Source organism: Gordionus sp. m RMFG-2023, chromosome 1 (genome assembly GCF_954871325.1).
Source record: "Gordionus sp. m RMFG-2023 chromosome 1, tfGorSpeb1-WG-v2, whole genome shotgun sequence".
In the NCBI taxonomy this organism is placed as follows: domain Eukaryota; kingdom Metazoa; phylum Nematomorpha; class Gordioida; order Chordodea; family Parachordodidae; genus Gordionus; species Gordionus sp. m RMFG-2023.
The window spans coordinates 61330586-61352856 of record NC_088775.1 but is presented as its reverse complement, the minus strand read 5'-3'; the positions used below and the strand labels follow the sequence as shown (position 1 = coordinate 61352856).

General features: G+C 26.9%; 1 protein-coding gene across 1 annotated transcript in view; it reads right to left on the bottom strand.

Moving 5' to 3' along the window:
- Positions 1 to 2904: 2904 nt before the first annotated feature.
- The window catches only part of LOC135930935 (uncharacterized), a 37120-nt gene continuing 17753 nt past the window's right edge, over positions 2905 to 22271 (bottom strand). The window contains exons 11-15 of the mRNA XM_065467738.1: positions 18567 to 18656; positions 17828 to 17944; positions 16246 to 16343; positions 3531 to 3718; positions 2905 to 3250 (exon numbers count right to left, since the gene is read on the bottom strand). Coding sequence (XP_065323810.1) covers positions 3171 to 3250; positions 3531 to 3718; positions 16246 to 16343; positions 17828 to 17944; positions 18567 to 18656 — 573 coding nt within the window. The 3' untranslated portion in view covers positions 2905 to 3170. The remainder of the gene's footprint in view (positions 3251 to 3530; positions 3719 to 16245; positions 16344 to 17827; positions 17945 to 18566; positions 18657 to 22271) is intronic.

The following is a 22271-nucleotide window of genomic DNA, read 5'->3' as shown; positions in this document are numbered from 1 at the left end:
CAGATCACTATTAGAAATATCAAATCTAAAATTTATTTTAAACGACTATTTCATGTTTTTCAATTTTTATTAATGCTTCAAATAAAATTTCAATGATGGACTGAACTTTTAAAATTAATTTTATACGGTATTGTATGAAAAGGCAAAATTAATAGATATGTTGGATTTAATCATAAGCATAAGAGTTGTCAAAAACTATATGGATAATAAATTTCAAAAAATTATGACAAATATTAAACTCAATTATAGAGTCAACGAAAAATTGCTATATTTAAAAAAAATGATATTAAGCCATCTAATATAAACTCACCTTGGTCCAGCCCTTTAAGAAAATACCAGTCGATGCAGCAGTATATAGATGTGGAACAAAGGGTTTTTAAATTCTTGCATGAAACAAGGAGCTAATATCTTTTTTACAATCAAATTTTTCTATATTTAAATAATTTAGGGGTGGGCAGATAAATAATTTTGATTATGTCGAGCTATTCGTGACAAATAAGAAAAAGGTTCATTCGGGATTGGGCCAGGTATGACATATTTAAAAAAATTTCATTCGTGGTTGGGACAGGTAGGACAAATTTAAAAAAAAATTACATTCGGGATTGGGCTGGGTAAGACAAATTAAAAAAAAAATTTTGAGCGTTGCCGGGCTTGAATAATTAGGCTCAATATAGATAACTACTCTCCACTTAATTATAAAGTGGTGAATTTTTATCAAATCTCACATTGATGTGTGATGTTTTATTTGAATTATCCAATCTTTCTTTAAGGCTTCAGACAAGAACAATAAGTTTACCTCAGGGATCCAAACCGAACCGTTAAAAACCGGTATTTTTTATCAAACCTAAACCGTTAAAAAATTTCTAGCCGAACCTGAACCTTTAAAATGGCTCTGAATCGGTTCGAGCCTCATAATTTTATGCCTATAAAATATGTAAGTTATTACTAGTATATTGCAAAAATTTTAATTAAATTTGAATAGTTTTAAAGATTATTACCAATTTGATTGATAAGTGTCAGTCATAATTTTTATAAACTTTAAAATATTGCCATTTTACATCATTTTTTAAATATTTTAGGTTTATAAATTATAATGTCTAGAGAAAATTAAATCCAATATATAAATTATTTACATATAGTATTATAAATGCCACATCAAAATGTAATATTACTGATTGTCAAATAAATATGAAAGGCCATCATAAATTTTGAGCGTCACATAAAGAAACCACCATCTAGAATTCGATAAAATTAACAAAATATCACAATAAAAGCCTAATAAAATAAAAAGGTTTAAGATGTCATCAAACCAACAGACGCTAGTAGAAGCATTATTAGAACAAACAATATCAGTAAAACTAAATAAAAAAAAATAACCGATGCTTGTACTGAGTTGGTCACTTTTAATTGCAGACCATTCAAATTAATCGATGATAAAGGTTTTAAAAAAATTCTTGATCCTATATTAGAAGACGTGGGTAAAATTAAAATTATTTCTCAAAATATTCAATCTAATGTTGCAGAACAAGCCTTAAGTATTTGGCAAAATATAATCAAAGAAATAAAAGTTATTTTTTGTAAAGAAACCATGTTAAATAAAACTATGAATATTTTAAACTATTGGAAAAATCAGAGTAATCGATGCTCAGTATTATGTAAATTGTTTGATATCATACTCAGTGCCAGCTACCCAAGTTAGTGGGAAAGATATTTTTCAACAATTAAATTTATACTATCTTTTTATAGATGAATTTGAGTGAGACGAATCTTGAAAAAATATATTAATTGTGTGGCCTAATAAATTTCATAAAGTTAAATATTGTTCATATTAAAATTAATCATTGATATTTATTTGTATTATTTATAATTTAAATATTATTTTGTAATGTGCAATTAATAAAAATGAAAATTTTATTTTATTAATGAAATAAAAAAAATATAACTCCCTATACATAATTCGAATGTAGATTTGAATATAAAAATGTTCAAACCAGTGTTTAGGTTCGAACCGAACCGATATATTTATTTTTTAAGAACCGATATTTGTTTAGGTATCTCTGGTTTACCTAACTGAAAAATCACTAAGGTTTTAAAATTGTTTATGGATGCCTTGGTAGATTTAAATGTCTTCTATAATTTCTAAACGAATGTTTATTTAATATTTCTAAAGGAGAACATTTAAAAATAGCTTAAGAAGCTAGGGAATAAATAAATTATGATTAGTAATATTGAGAAAACAGAAGGCACTCTGGTATAAACAAAAATCAATTCATTACTGCCTTAATAGACAATCTGAAAATAGGTTAAGGGATGCTAATTTCTATAATTCTACCAATTAAAAATTCTATTAAATATACCTTTTTTAGCTAACTTATCTAACATGGAATATTTAGAAAAAGATAACAGGCCAGCAGACCCTCACATTCGTTATGATGAAGAGCAAAATGTCTATCTCGCAATAAATGAGATGAGGGAATATATTGAAGATAATAATGAAGTCATTATAAGGAATTTACCTGCAAGACTTATGATAAAACAAATAGACGTTAAAGGGCCTCCTCTCAGCAAGTCAAATTCTTTATAGTTATAAAAAATATTCGCTTTTGACCTGTTCCGATTTATGCATTATATTATAATTATTTATATATAATTATGAAATGCATTCTAAAAAATTAAGACATTTTCTGAGGATCCTTATAAATCCCAAGTCCGAGGTGCCTTACATCTTGTTGAGCTCGACGGTGGTTAATTAATAAACCAAATATTAAATTTAGTTAAAATTGGACCCTCGTAGGTTGTGGAACACGGGGAGGGATGCCAATTTCTATATTGCCCTCTAGAATTATATAGATATTGATTCTGTCCGTTTGCATATTTTTTTATTTGTTCATAGATTCAACATCTAACATACGACTAAGGGCACACAGAAATTGGTTTTGTCCGAGACCCCATTACTCCTGGAATATTGACCGTAATCAACCCCCCTATTTGACCAGGTACATAACAAGCATAATATCGAACTAAAACATCTTAAAAGGTTTAAGGCCAAGATATCATTAAAATATACATGTAATTCAAAATTAACAACTATATTTTGTTCGAGGCAATATAACTAACGAATAAATGAAGTCCAACAATATTTTTAATTAGTCACGCGCTTTTCCCTTATTCTAGGTTTTGCCATACCTTTTAATGTGAGTCGATCCTTTTTTGAGAAATCGTTTGCGAGTTTTAGTTTCAATCAATCTTGCTAATAAAATGATAGTAGAAAAGGAGAATGTAATTTAAAAAAATAATAATTAAGGTCGATTTTTAAGAAGAAATATACGACATTTAAAATCTAAGAATCGTACATCTCTTATTTTAATCTAATTTGTGGCTTTATTTTAAGTTCGTAGATATGAAAATTGTCATCTTAAAATTTAAAATTAGTATATAATTTTTTAATTTCATAAATCGTTCAGAATTTTTTTAATTAATAAATAATATTGAATTCAAAGATAAATAAAACGGTCAAAATGAGAACTAACCTTTAACGTTAGAATCGGTTTTTTTTGTAGTGAGAGATTTGGTAGATATACTATCGCTAGGTTTTTCAGGTTCGGGCTTTTGATATATCTTACGCAATTTAGCGATAAAAAACCCGTCAGTGTTATGTATGTGAGGGTATAGTCTCCTGCAATACTTCATATCTGGGTGAAATCGATGCTCTCGAAACCTAATATTTCAGATAAATATAAAATATTAAATTGACCAACTTTTCACCTTAGGGCAACAAAAAAAATCTTAGCGCTCAAACCATCCCTGCCAAAAAGAAAATATTTCTGGGTGATTAAAGCTGGTATTTATTTAAAGTACATTAATTGACAAAATAAAAATATAACAAAAGTAGTAAGACAAAATTAGAAAGTGAAAACCGAAAATGGACAGAGAAATATATTTTATTACGTTGAATATATTTAATAAGTAAATAAAAGAATTAGTTGGACATTCAACTAATTTTGGAGTTATGATTATTGAAAGAGACATTATTAGACCGTGCGCCGGCCGCCAACTTTATGGCGCCGAAAACGCCGCCGTTTATGAAAATCATGCTGGCGCGCCGCCGATTTGGCCGGCGCAGAATTTTTTTTCATATTTTATACCTTTATATTCTAATAATTGGTCAACATCACTTTTGTAATTTTTTAAATGTTAATCAGGATGAATTTATTTTCTACATGTTTTAAAATCATAATTTTACATATTTTAAAAATGGATGCCTCTACATTTAATAAACTAAATAATTTTAGTATTATAACAGTAAATAATAAAAAATCATTTGTGTGGAAGTTTTTTGGTTTCTTACACTTAAAAGGAGATAATAAAACAAATTCAAATTTTACTGTAATTGTTGTTTAGAAAAGGCTATTGTACACGATGATTCAAATAACCCCTTTTCAAGTTATATTTTTTTTAAATATTTTCTTTTACTAATTAAAATATGTTTTGTAAAATATAATATAGCTATAAAATTCAAAACTTTTCAATCAACATTGGCATAGGAAATTTGTTAAAACACTTGACTTCTGATCATAATATTAAAGAAGATACTTCATCAAAATCGCAAGATTTAAAAAAATATTTTATATCCTAACCAAAATTCCAGACAAATTCTTAAACATCTAAAAAATGGCTTCTAGCAAGATACTATGTGTTATTATGTTGTGCTGACTTATTACCTTTTCAATCAATTGATAATTTAGGAATGAAAGATTTTTGAAGGTGTCATGTTTATAAAAAAATTGGTATATTATCTATAATATTATACATTAATTAAATCCATTATTATTAAACAAGAACCTTTTAAAATCTACCTCTATGTCTTTTTTGTTTTGTTGAAATAGTAGGGGCTGTTGAGGAAGGTTTACAATAGTTAAATTTCCTAGCCATGCCAACAATGTTTACATATAGACATGAATAATTTAAAAAATATTAGTTAATTGCATATTCATTTATCCTAATCATCTCTGTTTCTGGGTAGCTTTACATAAAACCCAGAATAAATTTTTAACAGGTTTATTTCTTCTTGATAAATTGTCCCTAAATTAATGATATAATGATGTTTTGTTATAAAATTCCAAAAACTTATTTTTGAAATATCAAGTTATTAATTCTAATTCTGATTTGCCAAACAGGACAACACTAAGCCGTACTGCTCTTAATGATGTTTACCTATCAATGAAAGCACCAAGAATAAATTAACCCAGGGTCAAAATTTTGCTCAATTACATTCAATATGTGGATAGATCAATATAGAAGAAGAAACTATATTACATTTACACTTCATTTAATAAATGATAATTTTGAAATGATTTACTTTACTTTAGCAACTCATTATATAACCCAAAAACACACAGGTGAGATTATTCTAACTGAGATTGATAAAATAGAAGAGAAATTTAATTTAAAAAAAAATACAAATGGTCAGATGCTGGGCTATATGTTAGAAAGGGTGTTCGTTAGACGAATATGAACACCAATTATGTTTGGGTCATGGTTTACACAATCTCGTAAGTAGATGGTATTAAAAAGGTATCCTTTGTTGAAAATCTCATCAAAAGAATTAGATAAATTATTACTGCTCTAAGTAAGAGGTCGAATTTAAACTCGAGATAGATCAAAAAAATGCCTAGGTACAATAGATCTAACATCAGACATGTTAGATCTTGATAACACTGATCTATACCCAAATACCCGTTTTCAAATTGGCAATTCCAACTTTCAAAATTTAAAGAAAACTGTCGAATAGGGAATATGATGTAACCTATAATTAAATATCAATTATTTTCAAAAAAAAATTTTCAGGCCTGGCAGGGATTTTTTGAATATTATATTTATTTTGTTTGATAATAATGGCTATTTAATATATATATTTAAAAAAAAATTCAGATAGGACCCAGTTTAAAAAAAAAGAAGATTATATTCATTTTTATAGATAGACCTGACCCGGGTATTTCTTAAAATTTTTTTTTAGGCACAGCGCATCCCATCCATGTATATTTAAAAAAATTAAAATAAGGCACGGCCTGTATACCCAGGCCTATTACATTTATCATGCTATAAATGATATAGGTTCTAAAAGATGATCATAATTGCACTGCATAAAGCATATATAACCTTCGATATCTCAATTGTTTTTTATTTTCGAATAATGCAATGCTATTAAAAAAATAAATTATTCGAACAATCCTATAGTTTAAATTAGTGTCCTACAGAGGTATTAATTGCATGGCCCAACCTGGATTTATAAAAAATAAATTCTGTAAAATTTTTTTACGACCCCAATTTATAAAATTTTTCAAACGGTTCACGTTTATAAAAAAATATTTCTATTTGGCATTTAACGTTCATTCAAGCAAAAATGAAATCAGTTAATAATTTCAAAACAATTTTCTTCATTCTAAAATGATAATGAAGATTACCAAAAAAGTAGTGAAATAACTAGGTGTATGTATAAAATTTATATTTCACCTAAAAATAATTATAATTAGTTAGCTAATTTGTAAAATTGCTTTTATTTAATTAACTTGTTAAATGATCGAATGGAAATATGAAAATATATTTTAATATATATAGCTAGTTCGGAAGCATGGCCAACCAAAGAATCAGAAGAGAGAAGTCTACAAACTATGGAGATGAGAATGCTGAGGATGATTGCTGGGGTAACAAGAGTTGATAAGGTGCGCAGTACAAGAATATTAGGAAGTTTAAAGGTAGTGCCCAATAAGACTAAGATAATGGTAAACAGACTTAGATAATATGGGCATACAATGAGAGGGCCTATGAACTAGTAGCAAAATTAAAAGGTTCCAGAAATTCTCGGTATATTTCTATATTATTCCAGGCTAAGGCACTAAATTTTCTTCATTGGTATTTTGTTCAAGCATTTGGTATGTTGAATTCCAACGTCTTGGTATATCCAAAATTGGGTGAAGAAATTCTAAGTGTGGATTTTTTTTCAATAAATATTTTTTCGAGTTTATTAAATTTAAATATAGAAAGTTTAAATTTTTTTTAAAGTTGTATTTAAGGGTTCCAATGCAGCCATGACAGCCAAATGTATGTGTTAATTGTATTGTTTATTTAAATTTGTGATCAGTTGAAATAATTTATTTTAATGTTAATTGAGTATTAATTTGAATATCTATTGAAATGTTTTAGTATATATAACAGTTGATTGTTATACATATTATCATTATTATTATTTGATTTTTTAAAAGTAGAAATAAAATTTAATTAAAAACAAAATATAACGTGTTTTCTTCATGGCGCCCCGGTACGTTTTTGTAAAAAAAAAGAAGAAAATATATAAAATTTGCCTAAAATTAAAAAAAAGTAAAAATTAAATTAAATTCGAAGGACATGACTTGTTTTTTTAAAAAAAAAATATATATAGTCAAATATTATTCTGATATATATATACAAAAGTGAGCTACCTATTGAGATGACTACCTTATCTATTGATATGACTACCTATTGTGATGACTGCTTAACCTATTGAGATGACTACCTTATCTATTGATATGACTACCTATTGTGATGACTACCTAATCTATTGATATGACTACCTAATCCATTGAGATGACTACCTATTGTGATGACTGCTTAACCTATTGAGATGACTGCTTAACCTATTGAGATGACTACCTATTGTGATGACTACCTAATCTATTGATATGACCAAGAATCATACCTTAGCACGTTCTTTCATGCAAAAAGCTTCTTTCTTCATGGTGTCCTGGCTCTGGATGTTAGACTGGAATATGATAACCAGCACCTAACCTAATGTGACAACCTGAAAGAACCAATATGGAAGTTGGACGTTAGGTTATGAATTCTATATTGTGAAACCAATGATGATTACTTATTATTCTAATCCACGTAAGAAGAAAAGTTATTATAAATTAAGATTTTATGCCGGGATAAAGGCATGTTATAAATCATTAAAATAACTAAAATGTAAAATCATAATGGATATATTTGAACACATAAAAAGCCTTAAAAAAATTATTTACTTAATTTCTTAGTGAATATTGATATTTTTTCATTTCTTGAATGATGACTAATTGTTGTAAATTAACTAAACCTAAAGATGAATTTTTAGATATAATTAAAAATAAACCATTAAAAATCCTAAACAAGAAGATAAACCTTTAATTTTAAATATATTAAAATGTAATTAAAACATGAATTAAAAGGTTTAAATCACATGATTGATTTAAATAACCCTTATAAGTAACACTTAATATGATAAAAATGTTTTTGAAATAAAGCTTTTGAAGACAAGTTATGTAACATCTTCATTTTAGATAAGTATTTAAATGATGTGATGAGATCATTTTCTAAAAATTATCTTATGAAGAATTTTTATTAAAAATAACACTTTTTGAATTAAAACTAGGGTGTGAAATTAAAATTTTTTACTTAAAGAGGGAAATGTGAATAATATTTTATTTGCATATTTTAACCTCGGAGATTGAAAATAAATTAAATATTAAAATGCAACTTAAATTATTAAAATATAATATTAAAACGAAACTTAAATTATTAAAATAAAATATATAAAATGCAAAATTTGAAAAAACGCGAAATATTATATAATAATCTTTTTTGATTTATCATTCTTACGGAGTTCTACATATTTATCATTCCATATTCCAAAAATTTTTATTCCGTATTCCATATATTCAAATTTGATCAATTATTCCTTACGATAATAACGTACAACAATTTTAACAAACCTACGAAAACGTATGGACTCACGCGACTCAAACGTAGATTTATGCGCCCACCAAGCAGCAACTTGATACTTTGTCGAAGAGGGGAATGTTAATTGTGTTGTTTATTTAAATTTGTGATCAGTTGAAATAATTTATTTTAATGTTAATTGAGTATTAATTTGAATATCTATTGAAATGTTTTAGTATATATACCAGTTGATTGTTATACATATTATCAAAATTATTATTTGATTTTTTAAAAGTAGAAATAAAGTTAATTTAAAACACAATATATAAGTTGTTTTCTTCAGTATGATATGGCAAAAGCATTTGCACACATTATCAAAATTATATTTTTGTTTTAAAATTCTTAGAAATGCTAAATTATTACTTGCATTGTCTAATGTAATGCAAAAAAAATCAATTTCAAATTTTACTTTTAATACAGAATTAAAAATATTAATAGAATTATCTGCTGATTTAAAAGGAATCAATAAAATCTAATAAATGATTATTTAATTTAAAATCATTATCATGAATTGTTATGCCCAAAAAGGGTTTTTTTAATTGGAGGACCAAATGTCCATTGTTAAGGAAAATTTAGATGTAATGTTAGAAAGTACAGATTTTAAATTGATAAAAGAACTATGATAATGTTTCATAATTTATATTTTAGTGTTTATCTAGAAACTAATGTTAGTTAACGGTTACAATGTGCTATTAAATTTTTAAAAGTGATATCCTTAACTATTAAAAAGGCTAACTTATTTTGAATGAAAAATTAAATTATTTAAATTAGCTTTATTATTTATATTATTAACTAAAAATGATTTTATTGTCTTAATTTTTTTACTGCCAATATTTATTTGTTCACATTTCCTATATAATGTCGGATGGATGGATTTAAGATGTGTCCATAATCCTGAGGTTCCAAAATTGGGAAGTGATATTTTTTTTTACATTTATTACAAATTGCCTTTTTTTATTATCACAAGTAGTATAAAATTCCCAGATTTTTGCTGTATTTCGTCTTTTATTAGATATTGATGATTCTTCTTGTTCATTATCGCTATTATTATTAGTACCAACAGCATCTATATTTATTAACTCTATTTGGTTTTCATTTATTATAATATCCTAAATGAATAGATAAAATTGCTAGATATCATGTAAAAAATTTACTTCCATAATAAAAACTATAATTATAAATAACAGCAATATTGATAACACAGTAGTATTTGGAAGAAATAAGATGTAATAAGTTTATGCAATGAAAGTTAAAAAAAATACCACGATATAATTATCCATGATAAAACCAAATAATTGTTATTTTTAATATTGGTATTGGTTAAAATAATTTTAAACAATATATCAAAACCAATATATTTAGGTAATTGGAATATTGGTATTGTAAACCAATATTTAAATATATATTGGTATTGTAAACCAATATTTAAATATATATTGGTATTTTAAACCAATATTATATTGGTATTGGTCCCACCCCTACTCTTATATCAAATCAGTAAGACATTTCTTCGCTACGATGATTAACAAATAAAATGCCCCAGCAATATTTTGAGAATGCAACAAGGTTAGTTAAGAATTCTTGCCTTCAAAGGAGGAATCCGAATTAAAAATTAATAAGATGATTAAATGTTAAGAGTCAAATGACATTTAGATTCAGTTAGTTCTTAGTCTTTTGAAAGGCCTCCTCTAATTAAATTAAATCAACATCATTGGGAATTTAATCTGATTAGGCTTAATATTATGTTTTATATTTGTGTTGACAAGTGAACGCAGGTTAATTTGACAATCGATTGCAAATGATTTTCAAAAGACAGAACTAACTGAATCTAAATGTCATTGATTTTCTGAGCGTTTTGCAAAGACAGGAATGACCCCTTTAAACTTATAATCTTAATATCTACAAATTTATTAGTCATAGAAATTTGATCGCACTCTTCCTAACTATTAACAGCTGTTTTGTTAATATGCATTTTAGTCTATATAGCAAATCAATCTAAAATATATGTTTATAATTAAAATATTGGTTTGTAATAATACCAATATATATTTATTAACTACCAATATATTACGAACTTTTATTTTCCAGTTATATAGGGTTAAGAATTAAAAATTAATTAAATAATTCCATAATGAATAATGTCAACAATTTCATTCCAGGTTTTCTTGTTTCTTTTTTACTATTCGTCATGTTATATTTTCCATATATGACATTTCCTCCCCCTCCTTTGACTTCTCCCTATCCTCTTGATCCTTCTTCTAATTACGCCAACGTTCAAACTCATTATACATTCGACGATAAACAACTAATTTGTGGGCATTATGAGGTAACGTAGTAAGTGCTATAAAATACTTGCTGTCCTGTATATTGATTTCCGTACAATCCAGATCCAAGTTTCGAAATCACTTTCCCTAGGTTATTTGTTAAAATATCATTTTCACTTGATGTAAGCATATACACCTATGCAATAATTATTCCCTAGTCCTTAATAATGTCTTCATAAGGAATGATCCCTATTAAATATAATAATAGGGCATAATATTCAATTAGAGTGATGGAGAATTTGAAGTCTTAAGCCAGTCATTTAAGAAGCAGAGATGCACCAATCCTTATAGCCATTACCAAAAATAATAATCCTTTATATAATAAACGTGTCACAAACATTGTGTCACATTTTGTGAAAAAGTGAAACAATACCAAGAGTAGGAATCAAACTCGCGACTAAATTAGATATTTGAACATTTGTTGCAGCAGCTTAACGCTATACGGGTTTTTATGAAATATGTATTTTTCTATCTATTTATTTTCCATTAACTAACTTTGTATTACAATTTTTAAAAAATAGGAAAGGAAAATATTTTCTACAAATGTATGTTTTAAATCATTTCCCTACCTTTCATATAAAAATTTGAATTTTCCTTTATTAAATTTAAAAATTACAAAATAAAATATTTCTGATATTTATAAAATATATATAGCATAATTGACACTTTTTAGATGCTTTAAAAATATTTGCAAGAATAGCATAACTTTTTAAATAATATATATAATAAATATTTACCCTCCATATTTACAAAGGTTATAATAAGCATTTTATTATTAAATATTTTATAGTATAATATCTATTATCAAACTAGGAAATGAAAATATGTGCTATAAATGTATGTTTTAAACAGGGTTGTGCGACCGATATTTGACCGGTCAAATATCGTCAAATTCAAATATTTTACACCAATATTAACTTTATTTTGCATTTATATAATATTATAATAAATCTATGTATAATAATAAATATCATAATATTTTTTAATTCATTCTATAGTCAATGTTTCACCCTCCATGGCAGAGTCTTGTTCCGATTCATATTCAATATCATTATTTTCTTTAATATTTTTAATCAATCTTAAATTATGATACACTCTTACTAATTTTCCTGCTGTAGAAGCCTTTAATCTATTTCTGTTTTTCGTGTGAATATTGCCCCAAACCGACCAATTTCTTTCAGAAGAAGAAGTCGAACTAGGAAATGTTAGTAAAATATTAGCGACTTCTCTTAATGGGCAAGGTGGGCAAAATGCATTCCACCAACTTGAGGCCGAAATTTGATTGTTTCTTATGGAAATTACAACTTTCCACATATTATGGCTATTAAATATACCGCCTTTGCTTCTGAAATTTACTATATTACTCAAAATATTTTGATTATCACCACCTTGTAAAATACCCAATTCTGTATTATATTACATGCTTCATCAAATTCAGTATTAGTAAGATGCTCCCCTTGATATTGGGGGTCCAATAAATAAGCAGCATTGTGAGCACATGTATTTAGATCAGTTTTTCTCTTTTCAAACATAACCTTAATTTTTTTTTCTTGAGATGGAGAAAATATAGAATCATGGCATGATTGTATTATGTGTTTTTCCAAATTAAGCATCTCGTTTTTTACTTGGGCCAAAGTACATTTATCCCCTTGCACTTTCAACAATGAGGTAGCTAAAGGTTGGAGTATAGCTAAAAATTTTAAATTTTTCGTCCAAAATTCTTCGTTTAATATATTATTGGTAATTTCGATGGGACAAATATCACAAACAGCTTCTTCAACAACTGATGCTTTTAGAGCTTTCTTGCATATTTGAATTTGCTCCATACATTTTATTGACGATGCCCATCTTGTTTGGCTAATTGTACTTAATGTAGATGGTATGCCATGAAGATTCTTATTACGGGAAAATACTGCAGCTGGTATGTGTTTATTCTTGAAAAATTTAACAATTTTTTTAATTATTGAAATATGGTCACTGAAGGCGTTCAATCGTTCAAAATCGTGAAAGAATAACTGCAATGTATGCGCTGCACAACCATAACATTGTATATGATTATAAATAGATTCAGATTTTAGAATTCTCCAGGCTGCTTTCATGTTAGCGGCATTATCAGTAACTAAAGAATATACTTTTACCGGATTCAATTCATGAATTACATTTTTAAATTGCCGTATGGCGATTTTCCTCAGTATTTAGAAATTTGTAGAACACTGGAACAGGCGTCATCACCATAAAATTAATAATACTCTCGTTTCTAATGTTGCTCCAGCCATCTGATACAATTGATAAGTAAGGAGCTTTATCTATTATATCTGCAACTCTCACCTCCATATCACCTGACGCTTTGTCTAGAAGATATCCAGCCAGCTGCCTTCTCCTGGGTAATGTGTAAATAGGACGTATTTTTTAAAAAAATTCTTGGATGTAGGGATTTTCAGTGATGTGAAAAGGTAAATTGCTCGCATATACAGCCTTTGCAAACAATTGATCCAGCTCATTTTTTTCTTTGGGATTAATTCTATCTATGAAACCGGTTATACAAGATTGAGATTTATATTTAATCGCCTTGCTTGTAGATTGATTAGAAATAATGGAATCAAATTCTCCTGAGTCACAAGACAAAATATTGTTCATTTGATAATCATTCTCACTAATTTCACCCAATTCTTCATTAGAGTTAGACTTAGAAGTATTACAAATTTGTAGAGGTTGATATTTTGGAATTTGAATAAAAGTTTTCCTTATTTATAACAGGGCACATAGTACAGCTGCTTAATAAATGTTTGACCATTCTATCAACGTGGGTGATATAGGACATCTTGCAAAACTTGCACACCGCTTTAACTGATTTACCATCGCGTACTTCTTGAAAATCCAAAGATGATGCTTTGGTTTGACCATAATCCCTAATATATTAAAATTTAACAAAAAATGATTTTGATTATTGTAAAGTTAATCAATCTTAACTATTTTATAATTATCGACCAATTTTTCCAATAATTTCTTAATATTATAAATATAATATAATATATATAACTTTTTACCAGAATTGAATAATATTCCGTAAATCTGACCAGAAAAATTAAAATGAAAATTAATTTTAAAAACCAAATATAGCAAGTGTAAGTAAAACAAATGAGAATTAATATAATTTATACTCGGCTAAATATTAAATAAAATTTAAATTTATTAAAAAATAAGAATGAAAAAATTATATTATGATTATAATAAATCGGGTATTTTTATTTTTTTTAAGAAAAATGAATTGAAAAAAATAAAGAAGGCGAGAAACGGCAATGATTAAGCAAAAAAATAACTAAATATATTACTATATTTATATTTTAACAATAAAAAAATTCTTTTATTTTTAACAATTCATGATACAAATAATTTTTTAAATAATTGTAACCTAATAAGATTGATAAACATGCTTTTAATGCATACTAGTTAATTATATCAAAATATTTATTCGCCATTAATATTTTAGAGTATTTGACCAGTCAAATACTCCTCCGGTGAATTGACTGACCGGTCAATTGACCGACATGCCAACCCTGGTTTTAAAGCATCTCTCTACCTTCAAATAAAAACTCTAATTTGATAATCCATTATGGAAATTATAAAGATTATTCTTTATTAAGACTCATTCTATTAAAATATTATAAAAAATGTTCATTTAGTATTATGGTTTATATCTAGAAGAAGTAGGTATTCATTGCTGAATGCGATATGAGAACTTGAAAGCTGTATGAGAGAATGCATATAGGACAAGACCTAATTATATATTATTTGTTTATATTGAAGGTACTAAATATATACCTTATCATATTTTTAAAAAATATAACGAAAGATTCCGAATTCATCTCTCATCAAAATAAAAGTAAATTTGTGATTCACTCATTATAGATGGAATAGCGAAATGTCGGCTCAATCATCAGGCGCCACCCGGAGAAAATCAGTTAACATGAAGGTATATTAATTTATTTTAATTCCTTCAAAATTTCATCTGCTATCTAAGAAAAACCCCGAGGAAAGTGATGGTTTTCGGCTAAAAACTGCTTAAAATATTGTATTGCTCAACTATACTCCTCATAAAATTTCTGATATGGCCAGGTATGGGCCTAATATTATATTTCACAGGCCTTTTAAAATAAATGTAGGCCGAGTTTGGGCCTAAAATTTTTTAATTTAAATTTAGCTTCTTTCTAATAAAATTTAGTATTGTAAACATAATGATTGCCTACACTGAAATATTGTTTATTTTCATTTAATAAAATAAATTTTTTATATGGGATTCTTTAAAACTTGTTATGGGGCGGTAAGGGCCTATAATTTTTTTTAGTGCGAGCCACGGGTCTAGGCTAGACTAGACCAAAAAATAAAAAAATATAGGCCCACGAAGGTCCCTGCTTCACCCATGAACAAATAAAGATGAAAATTCTGATTTAATAGTCATTCTTGACGGGCTATCTACTCATGTAGTATATATTAGAGACCTGCAGCGGTAACATTCGCACAGCCCAGCACAGATTTTTTTTTGACCTGGCCCGGGTTTTATATTTTCAGGCCCGTTCCAGATTTAAAAAAAATATATTATATTTATTTTTGATTTTTATAGGTATTAATGGTGATTTAAAATATTTGATTTTAAAATATATGGCCCAGCTGGGTACCCGGACCTATAGGTCTCTGATATATATATATACAAAAAAATAAAAATACATTTCTTCAATATCAAGTATGCATATTTATACCATTATCAGTTTCGGGCCTATAATCAAGGTAACGACAGATCAGTTTAGAATTTTTTAAATTAAATTTATAGCATTAATAAAAAATTTATATGAAGATTAATTACACTTTGAGTATCAGCCATTTATTGGTCGATATCAATCTCTGAAGGGGATTTTTTTGATTCTATAAGTCCAAGTATGCCCGATTTTCTTTTGGATTTTGAAGGCCCGAAACTGATACAAATTTTAAAATTTCTCAAGGCCGAATTTTGTCGGATTTCAATAAGCAATTTTACTTTGACAAGTCCTGATTTTTGGCATATGGCACTTCAAAAATTACCTCTATTATATTAAATATTATGTTCGAATATTTTAAGAAAGGATTAAATAATAACTTGGTGAATGCGTCGTTGCCCACATCTAATCCAGTCGGCAAGATTTTAATTTTACGCTTACGCATAACGTAGTCGATGACCAGTTCGTTCTCGTCCACCTTTAAAAAGTAGAGAATAATTATAAATATAATCCATATATATTAGGACCGGTTTAAAGGTTCAAACCGAGCCGATATTCCTATTTTTTATGATCGGAACCTGAAGATTTTTACTTATATGTTACGGTACTCTTATGAAAAGTTGGATATCTTTTAATTTAACCTCAAAATTCAAAAAAAAAATCGAAGAATTTCGTTATAAATGCTAAGCGAACCTAGCTAGTGTTGTTAAATGTTTCGATTTTGTCAATTTGAATTTACGATTTTAGCCAATATGCAAGCCTCGAGATTTCGTTAATAGATGCCCAAAACTTTCTACCCTCTATGAGCAAAATGCCCAGGCTTGCATAATAATTTAGGCGAAAATATTGAACTAGTCGTTTTTAAAAATCGAGACGTTTAACAACACTATATAGCACATTAATACCTTCAAGCGACCAACTTTTACTGAATTTACCTTATCCTTTATAAATAAATTATCAATAATAATCCATTGGTTTTTATAAAATAATGTTAATACTTTTGTTAAAAATAAAATTCTTTTTTTTTATTGTCCCCTCCCGCTTTATTTATTTTTATTTTTATAATATAAACATAAGGTACATAAAACAAAACCATTTTTTCTTTATCTATAGATTTTATATTATAATGAAGTATTAAGATAAAAAATCCATGGGGATTCGGAAATCACATTTTAATATCATTTACTGAGGGAGATTTTTAATTTAAAAAAATCTGATTTGACCGGAAATGTATTCCATCATAAGTAGAATACCTACCCTATAAATTCCGTACAATTTTGGCCATAGTTATTTTAAATTTATATAAAAAATCTATTAAAAAACGGATATAAATTAAAAACATTTCAACAATTCCAGATAAAACAATCTGAAATTCAGAAAGATTTTTCAGATTTAAAAATCGGTTTCAATAAATTATTCAAAATTGAAAGATTCCGAATCCCAATCAATCCATATCCTAATATACATCAATATATGGTTTAACCATTTTTTTTAAATTTTAGGAGCTAAATTGTCATATTTATACATTATAAACATTTAGCATTAATATGTGTTTTCTTTAGATCCATTTTTTTAGAAGAAAAAAATTCCTGTAAGATGGAAATTTATTTCATCTATATCTTCTGTACCTGTAAATCACATGATATGTTCTGCTATAGTTTTTATGAAAAGTTTTATAATTAGAATTTAAAAAATAGAGTATAAGAAATATAATAGATCCATAAATTTATATTATTTCTTCATCAATTTATACAATAAAATTAAAGGAGCATTTTAAAAAAATATAAGTGCTCCGAGTGGTACTTTTTAACACTAGTATAGATATCTATTTACTTTTGAACCCTTTGTTTTAAATAGTTAAATAAAAATTGTTTAAGTAGACAGATGATTATTATTTTAACTTTTGAAAATGTTGTTTAATTTATTATTTCACAAAAATCGAATGTCAAAATAGTCATTCACCAAGAGGGAGCAAGTCGAATACACAATAATTCCGTCCGATTTTGGGTCTATGCAATCTATGGCAGCTAGCAAAAGTTCCCTTTGCAATTTAGTGCATTTCCGTAACGAGATTTCATCCTGTATAAACAAATAAGTAATTTATAGAGTTTGGAACCGAACTGGAACCTTAGTTTAAAATATCAAGGAACCAATCTGGTATTAACAAGAGTTCAATTTAGAATGTTCAAATCTGAATTTCAAAATTGTTTATCAACAAAGTTCGGAAACGGAATCCCGAGATCAAATCTTTGAGACAGAAATCACTTTATTAAAAATATTTAGAGCTTAAACCATTATTGGCCCACTCTGTTTTATACACAACAAAGTTTATTGATAGGAAATAGGTATAATTTTGAAGTGGTAGTGTTTGAATAATTACATTTTATCAGAAAGATGCAAGCTCAGACCGGGTAATGGGTCGGGCCGTAAAGTTTTATTAAAAATAAGCCTGTCGACCCTAATTTTTTTGATATTAATAATCAGTTAGAATATTATATAATGGAGTATATAACTCAATAATTGATCAATCATTTTATGCCTGGCCAAAAAATGATTTTTATCCAAATCCGGGCTAGGCTTAACATCCATACCATTGCAGATTCTACATTTTATGGGGGAAATGATAACGGTTAAATTAAAATGCTAAATTTAATATTTCCCTAATAATATCATATTTAAATTCTTTAAATTAATTGTAAACCTTATTAATCTTCACAGATGAATCTTTACTAATGACTCCTGTTCCCATACAGGGGGCATCGACCAAGGCCCTATCAAAACCACGCATCACCTATTTAAATAATAATAACTATGTTGATAAGATATAATAAGAATTTTTATTATTGGTATAATAACATCGATTATTTCTATCTGTTTAAGTGTTGTAAAAAAAGTGGGATGGTGAGAGGATTTGGGTGGACCTCTCCCTCATGGAAAATATGATTAGGTAAAATTTTATATCTTAATACTTTTATATTGATATCTAAGTAGGGCTGTGCAGGTCCACAAATTTGTCACCGATCAGATATTATATTAATTTTTATGTACCATCTATCTTTGAACCAATATCATAAAAAAAAATCAATATTTTCTAATAAAAAATCCAACTAATTTTCACGAATGATCAAGTTATTTTTTATTCTCTAAAAATTAATTATCTCATTTATTGGTGTTATAGCTGAATCTAGTGCCGATTTTTAATAACGACTAAATTAATAGCCAAAATAATATTATCTAAGACTTTTCGCCAATAGATATCCAAACCTTTCTGTCATCTGTGAGCTAAGTCTCCAAACTTGGGTCATTTTATCTTGGCTAAATCTTATGTCGCTTTGAAAAATCGGATAAATCGAATCGTTTAACAGGGAATGTGACTCGCTAGATATGTTTAAACTCTTTTCTTGTTGCAGATAATATAACAAAATCAATTTACATTATCTATTAAAATAATTCGATTTTTTTAAAAAACTACTAATAAATGTTTTTAGTTATTTATTTCATAATTGTATATATAATTAAATAATTTTTTTTATTTTATACTGTTTTTGTACACTATTTTTTGTTATCTGCAATAAAAAAAGGATTCAAAAATATTCAACGAGTAACAAGCAGCTAGTTTTATTAAACAGCTCTAGCCAATTTTTAAAAACGGTTAATTCGAAATTTTGGCCACTAATCTAGCCTATTTATTTTGCCCATAGCAGAAAAGTTAAACATATTGGCGAAATTCCGTGACAGGTATAATATTTAGGCTAAAATCTTGATTTAGCACTTTTTAAAAATCGACTAAATAGAACTGTTTACAACACTACATTCACCTATAAACAATGCAAGTATTTAAAATGAGATTATTAACTTTTGTATAATAATAAAAAAATAAACTTGATCATTCGTGAAAGTTAGTTTTTTTTATAAAAATAGAAAATGATATTTTTATTATATTGGTTCAAAGATTGATGAAATAAAAATCAATATAAATATCGGATAGGTTTTTTAATAATATTGGATCGGTGTGATCAACACCTTTATTATGTATAAAATAAAAAATATTATATATACAAACACAAAATAATTAAAAACAATAAAATATCTGATCCGATATATTTCAAAAAGTTAAATATATGCCCTGATTTGATCCGCCCCAATATCTACACGAAAATATGATTTCATTTCTTTTAAATTAATAAAAACCCGATCCTTAATTTTCTAAAATATATCAAGAAATATATTCTTCTATTAAAGAAATTGCGTGAAAAAAAATAAACATTACTATAGACATATTTCATTTTATAATTAAATGTTCTCATAAAAAATGTGATATAAATTATATTAAAAAAACGGGACGCTTCCCAGAGACGCTATAATTCGTATGGGATCGGCGTTTTGCCCTTTCTACTTTTACTTGTAAAAGTGCTATAGTATTAGTACTACTTAATAAGCAAACGCTCAACTCGCTTGAGGGTAAAAAATAAACTAATTACAAATTTTTAATTTTACCCTAACCAAGCCATCTTATTTTGGCATCAAAATTTCCAAAGATGCCACCAGTCTATATGACTTTTTTATGCTGCTGCTACTAAATAAGAGTATCAAAGCTACAGCTAAACATCGAGTTTTATACTTATAATAAAAAGTTGATTTGTTATCACGATGATAGTAATTTATTTTAGATATTTCGTTTATTCAATTTTTTTTATAGTTGCATCTAGATTCTTCGTTCTATTTAAAATTTTAGTAATTTTTGAATAACCTTTATATATTTAGTGTTTATCAAACGTATTGAAGATAAAACTAAAATGTATATTAGCATTACATATTGGCCTAAGCTTAAGAACTAATGCTTTCATAAGTTTGACAAATTTCATGCTTAAGACTTCGTCTTAATATGAGTCAGATTCATATCAAATTACTATGTGATTTCAACTATTTTACATCTATTAAATAAACTGAAAAGAACAAATACTATTTAAAGAGATCAGAGTTATGAATCGAGGAAAAACAAACGAATGTATTTTTGAATCCGATATTTAAGACTCAGCCGATTTATTTAGTTTATAACTAGTTTTAGTTTATTGATTGATAAATTTGTAAATACTAATCAGGCATCACATATGGACATAAAGTGTTCTCGCATGATGTCAATAATTGAAGCATTAATGCATAGGTGTGCGTATCCAGGATTTTCCTACAGGAGGGGAAATACTATTAGGCGGGGTTTTCCGCCATAAAATTAGTAGGAGTCTTTGGGTCCATTGTAAGCCTTTGCGTTTATTAAATTTTAATAAAATAATTTTGGGGTTTCACTTATTTTTTTTATATAAATCCTTTTTTTCTAAAAATTCCAATTAAGGTCGTTAATAGTTATTACTTTTACTAATTCTTAATAAATTTGTATATAATTTTGTGGAAGAGGAGAGGAAAAGAGCGTAGGGAATTTTTTTTACTGAAAATGTTATTTTCGAGAAGAGGCAAATTTGCGATGGGGGAATTTATCCCTCCTACAGTTTCGCGCCTGTAAGTTTCAGAGGTAATGCTTGCAGTTGCAGATTGGTTAATTTAACGCTGTGATATATATTTTATTTAGCTTCTAATTAGGTTACTATATTGAGGGTGGGAAAATTGATTGAAGAATTTACTAATCAGGTAATAAATATTAGCGAAAACCAGACATCTATGCTTTAATATTTTCCCCCAACTTTAAACCTTCAGCCAACCGGATTAATGAATTGAAATATGCTAATAAAGCAGTACTTAATGGTTAACATACGTTTCAGAATTAGTTTTTCCAAAAGCTTAGCTCAATCCATGATTAAAATGTCTTTTTATAACTTGGTCATGGTTGGCAATACTAATTGAAGAATTACTAATCAGACAAGACACTAAATATTGGCGGATAGCAGAAATTTTGTGTTTCTAAATTTTCCATTCTGGTATTTTTTTTCTTTATCCTAACTAGTATCTACCAAATGGATTAAAATAATTTACTAATTAACAAAGTTGTTAAAATCTAAATACAAAAATGTGGTATATGTATCTAGATATGCCTTTATTAAAAGTACCTGTATCTAGTAAATTTATCTGTACCTATTTTAGATGTTTGAAATAATTTAATTATATATTTTGTGTAGAGATGAGATATCAATAGGCATTATGTACACCTTACATAATTATAATAGTATCTTGCGAGATATTGTATATATATTAAGATACTTTTGTAAAAATAATATCTGTATACATTCTTGGACGATGTACGATATATTTATCTAGATCCATTTAAAAGTATCGTTTACAAATTTTGCTAATTAAGCAACAACATTGATAATATTTTCATTTTCAAAACAAATGCTTTAAGTTGATTTTTAATCGTAAGTTTGGACAAAATTTTGCTAATAAAATATTTTTTTTA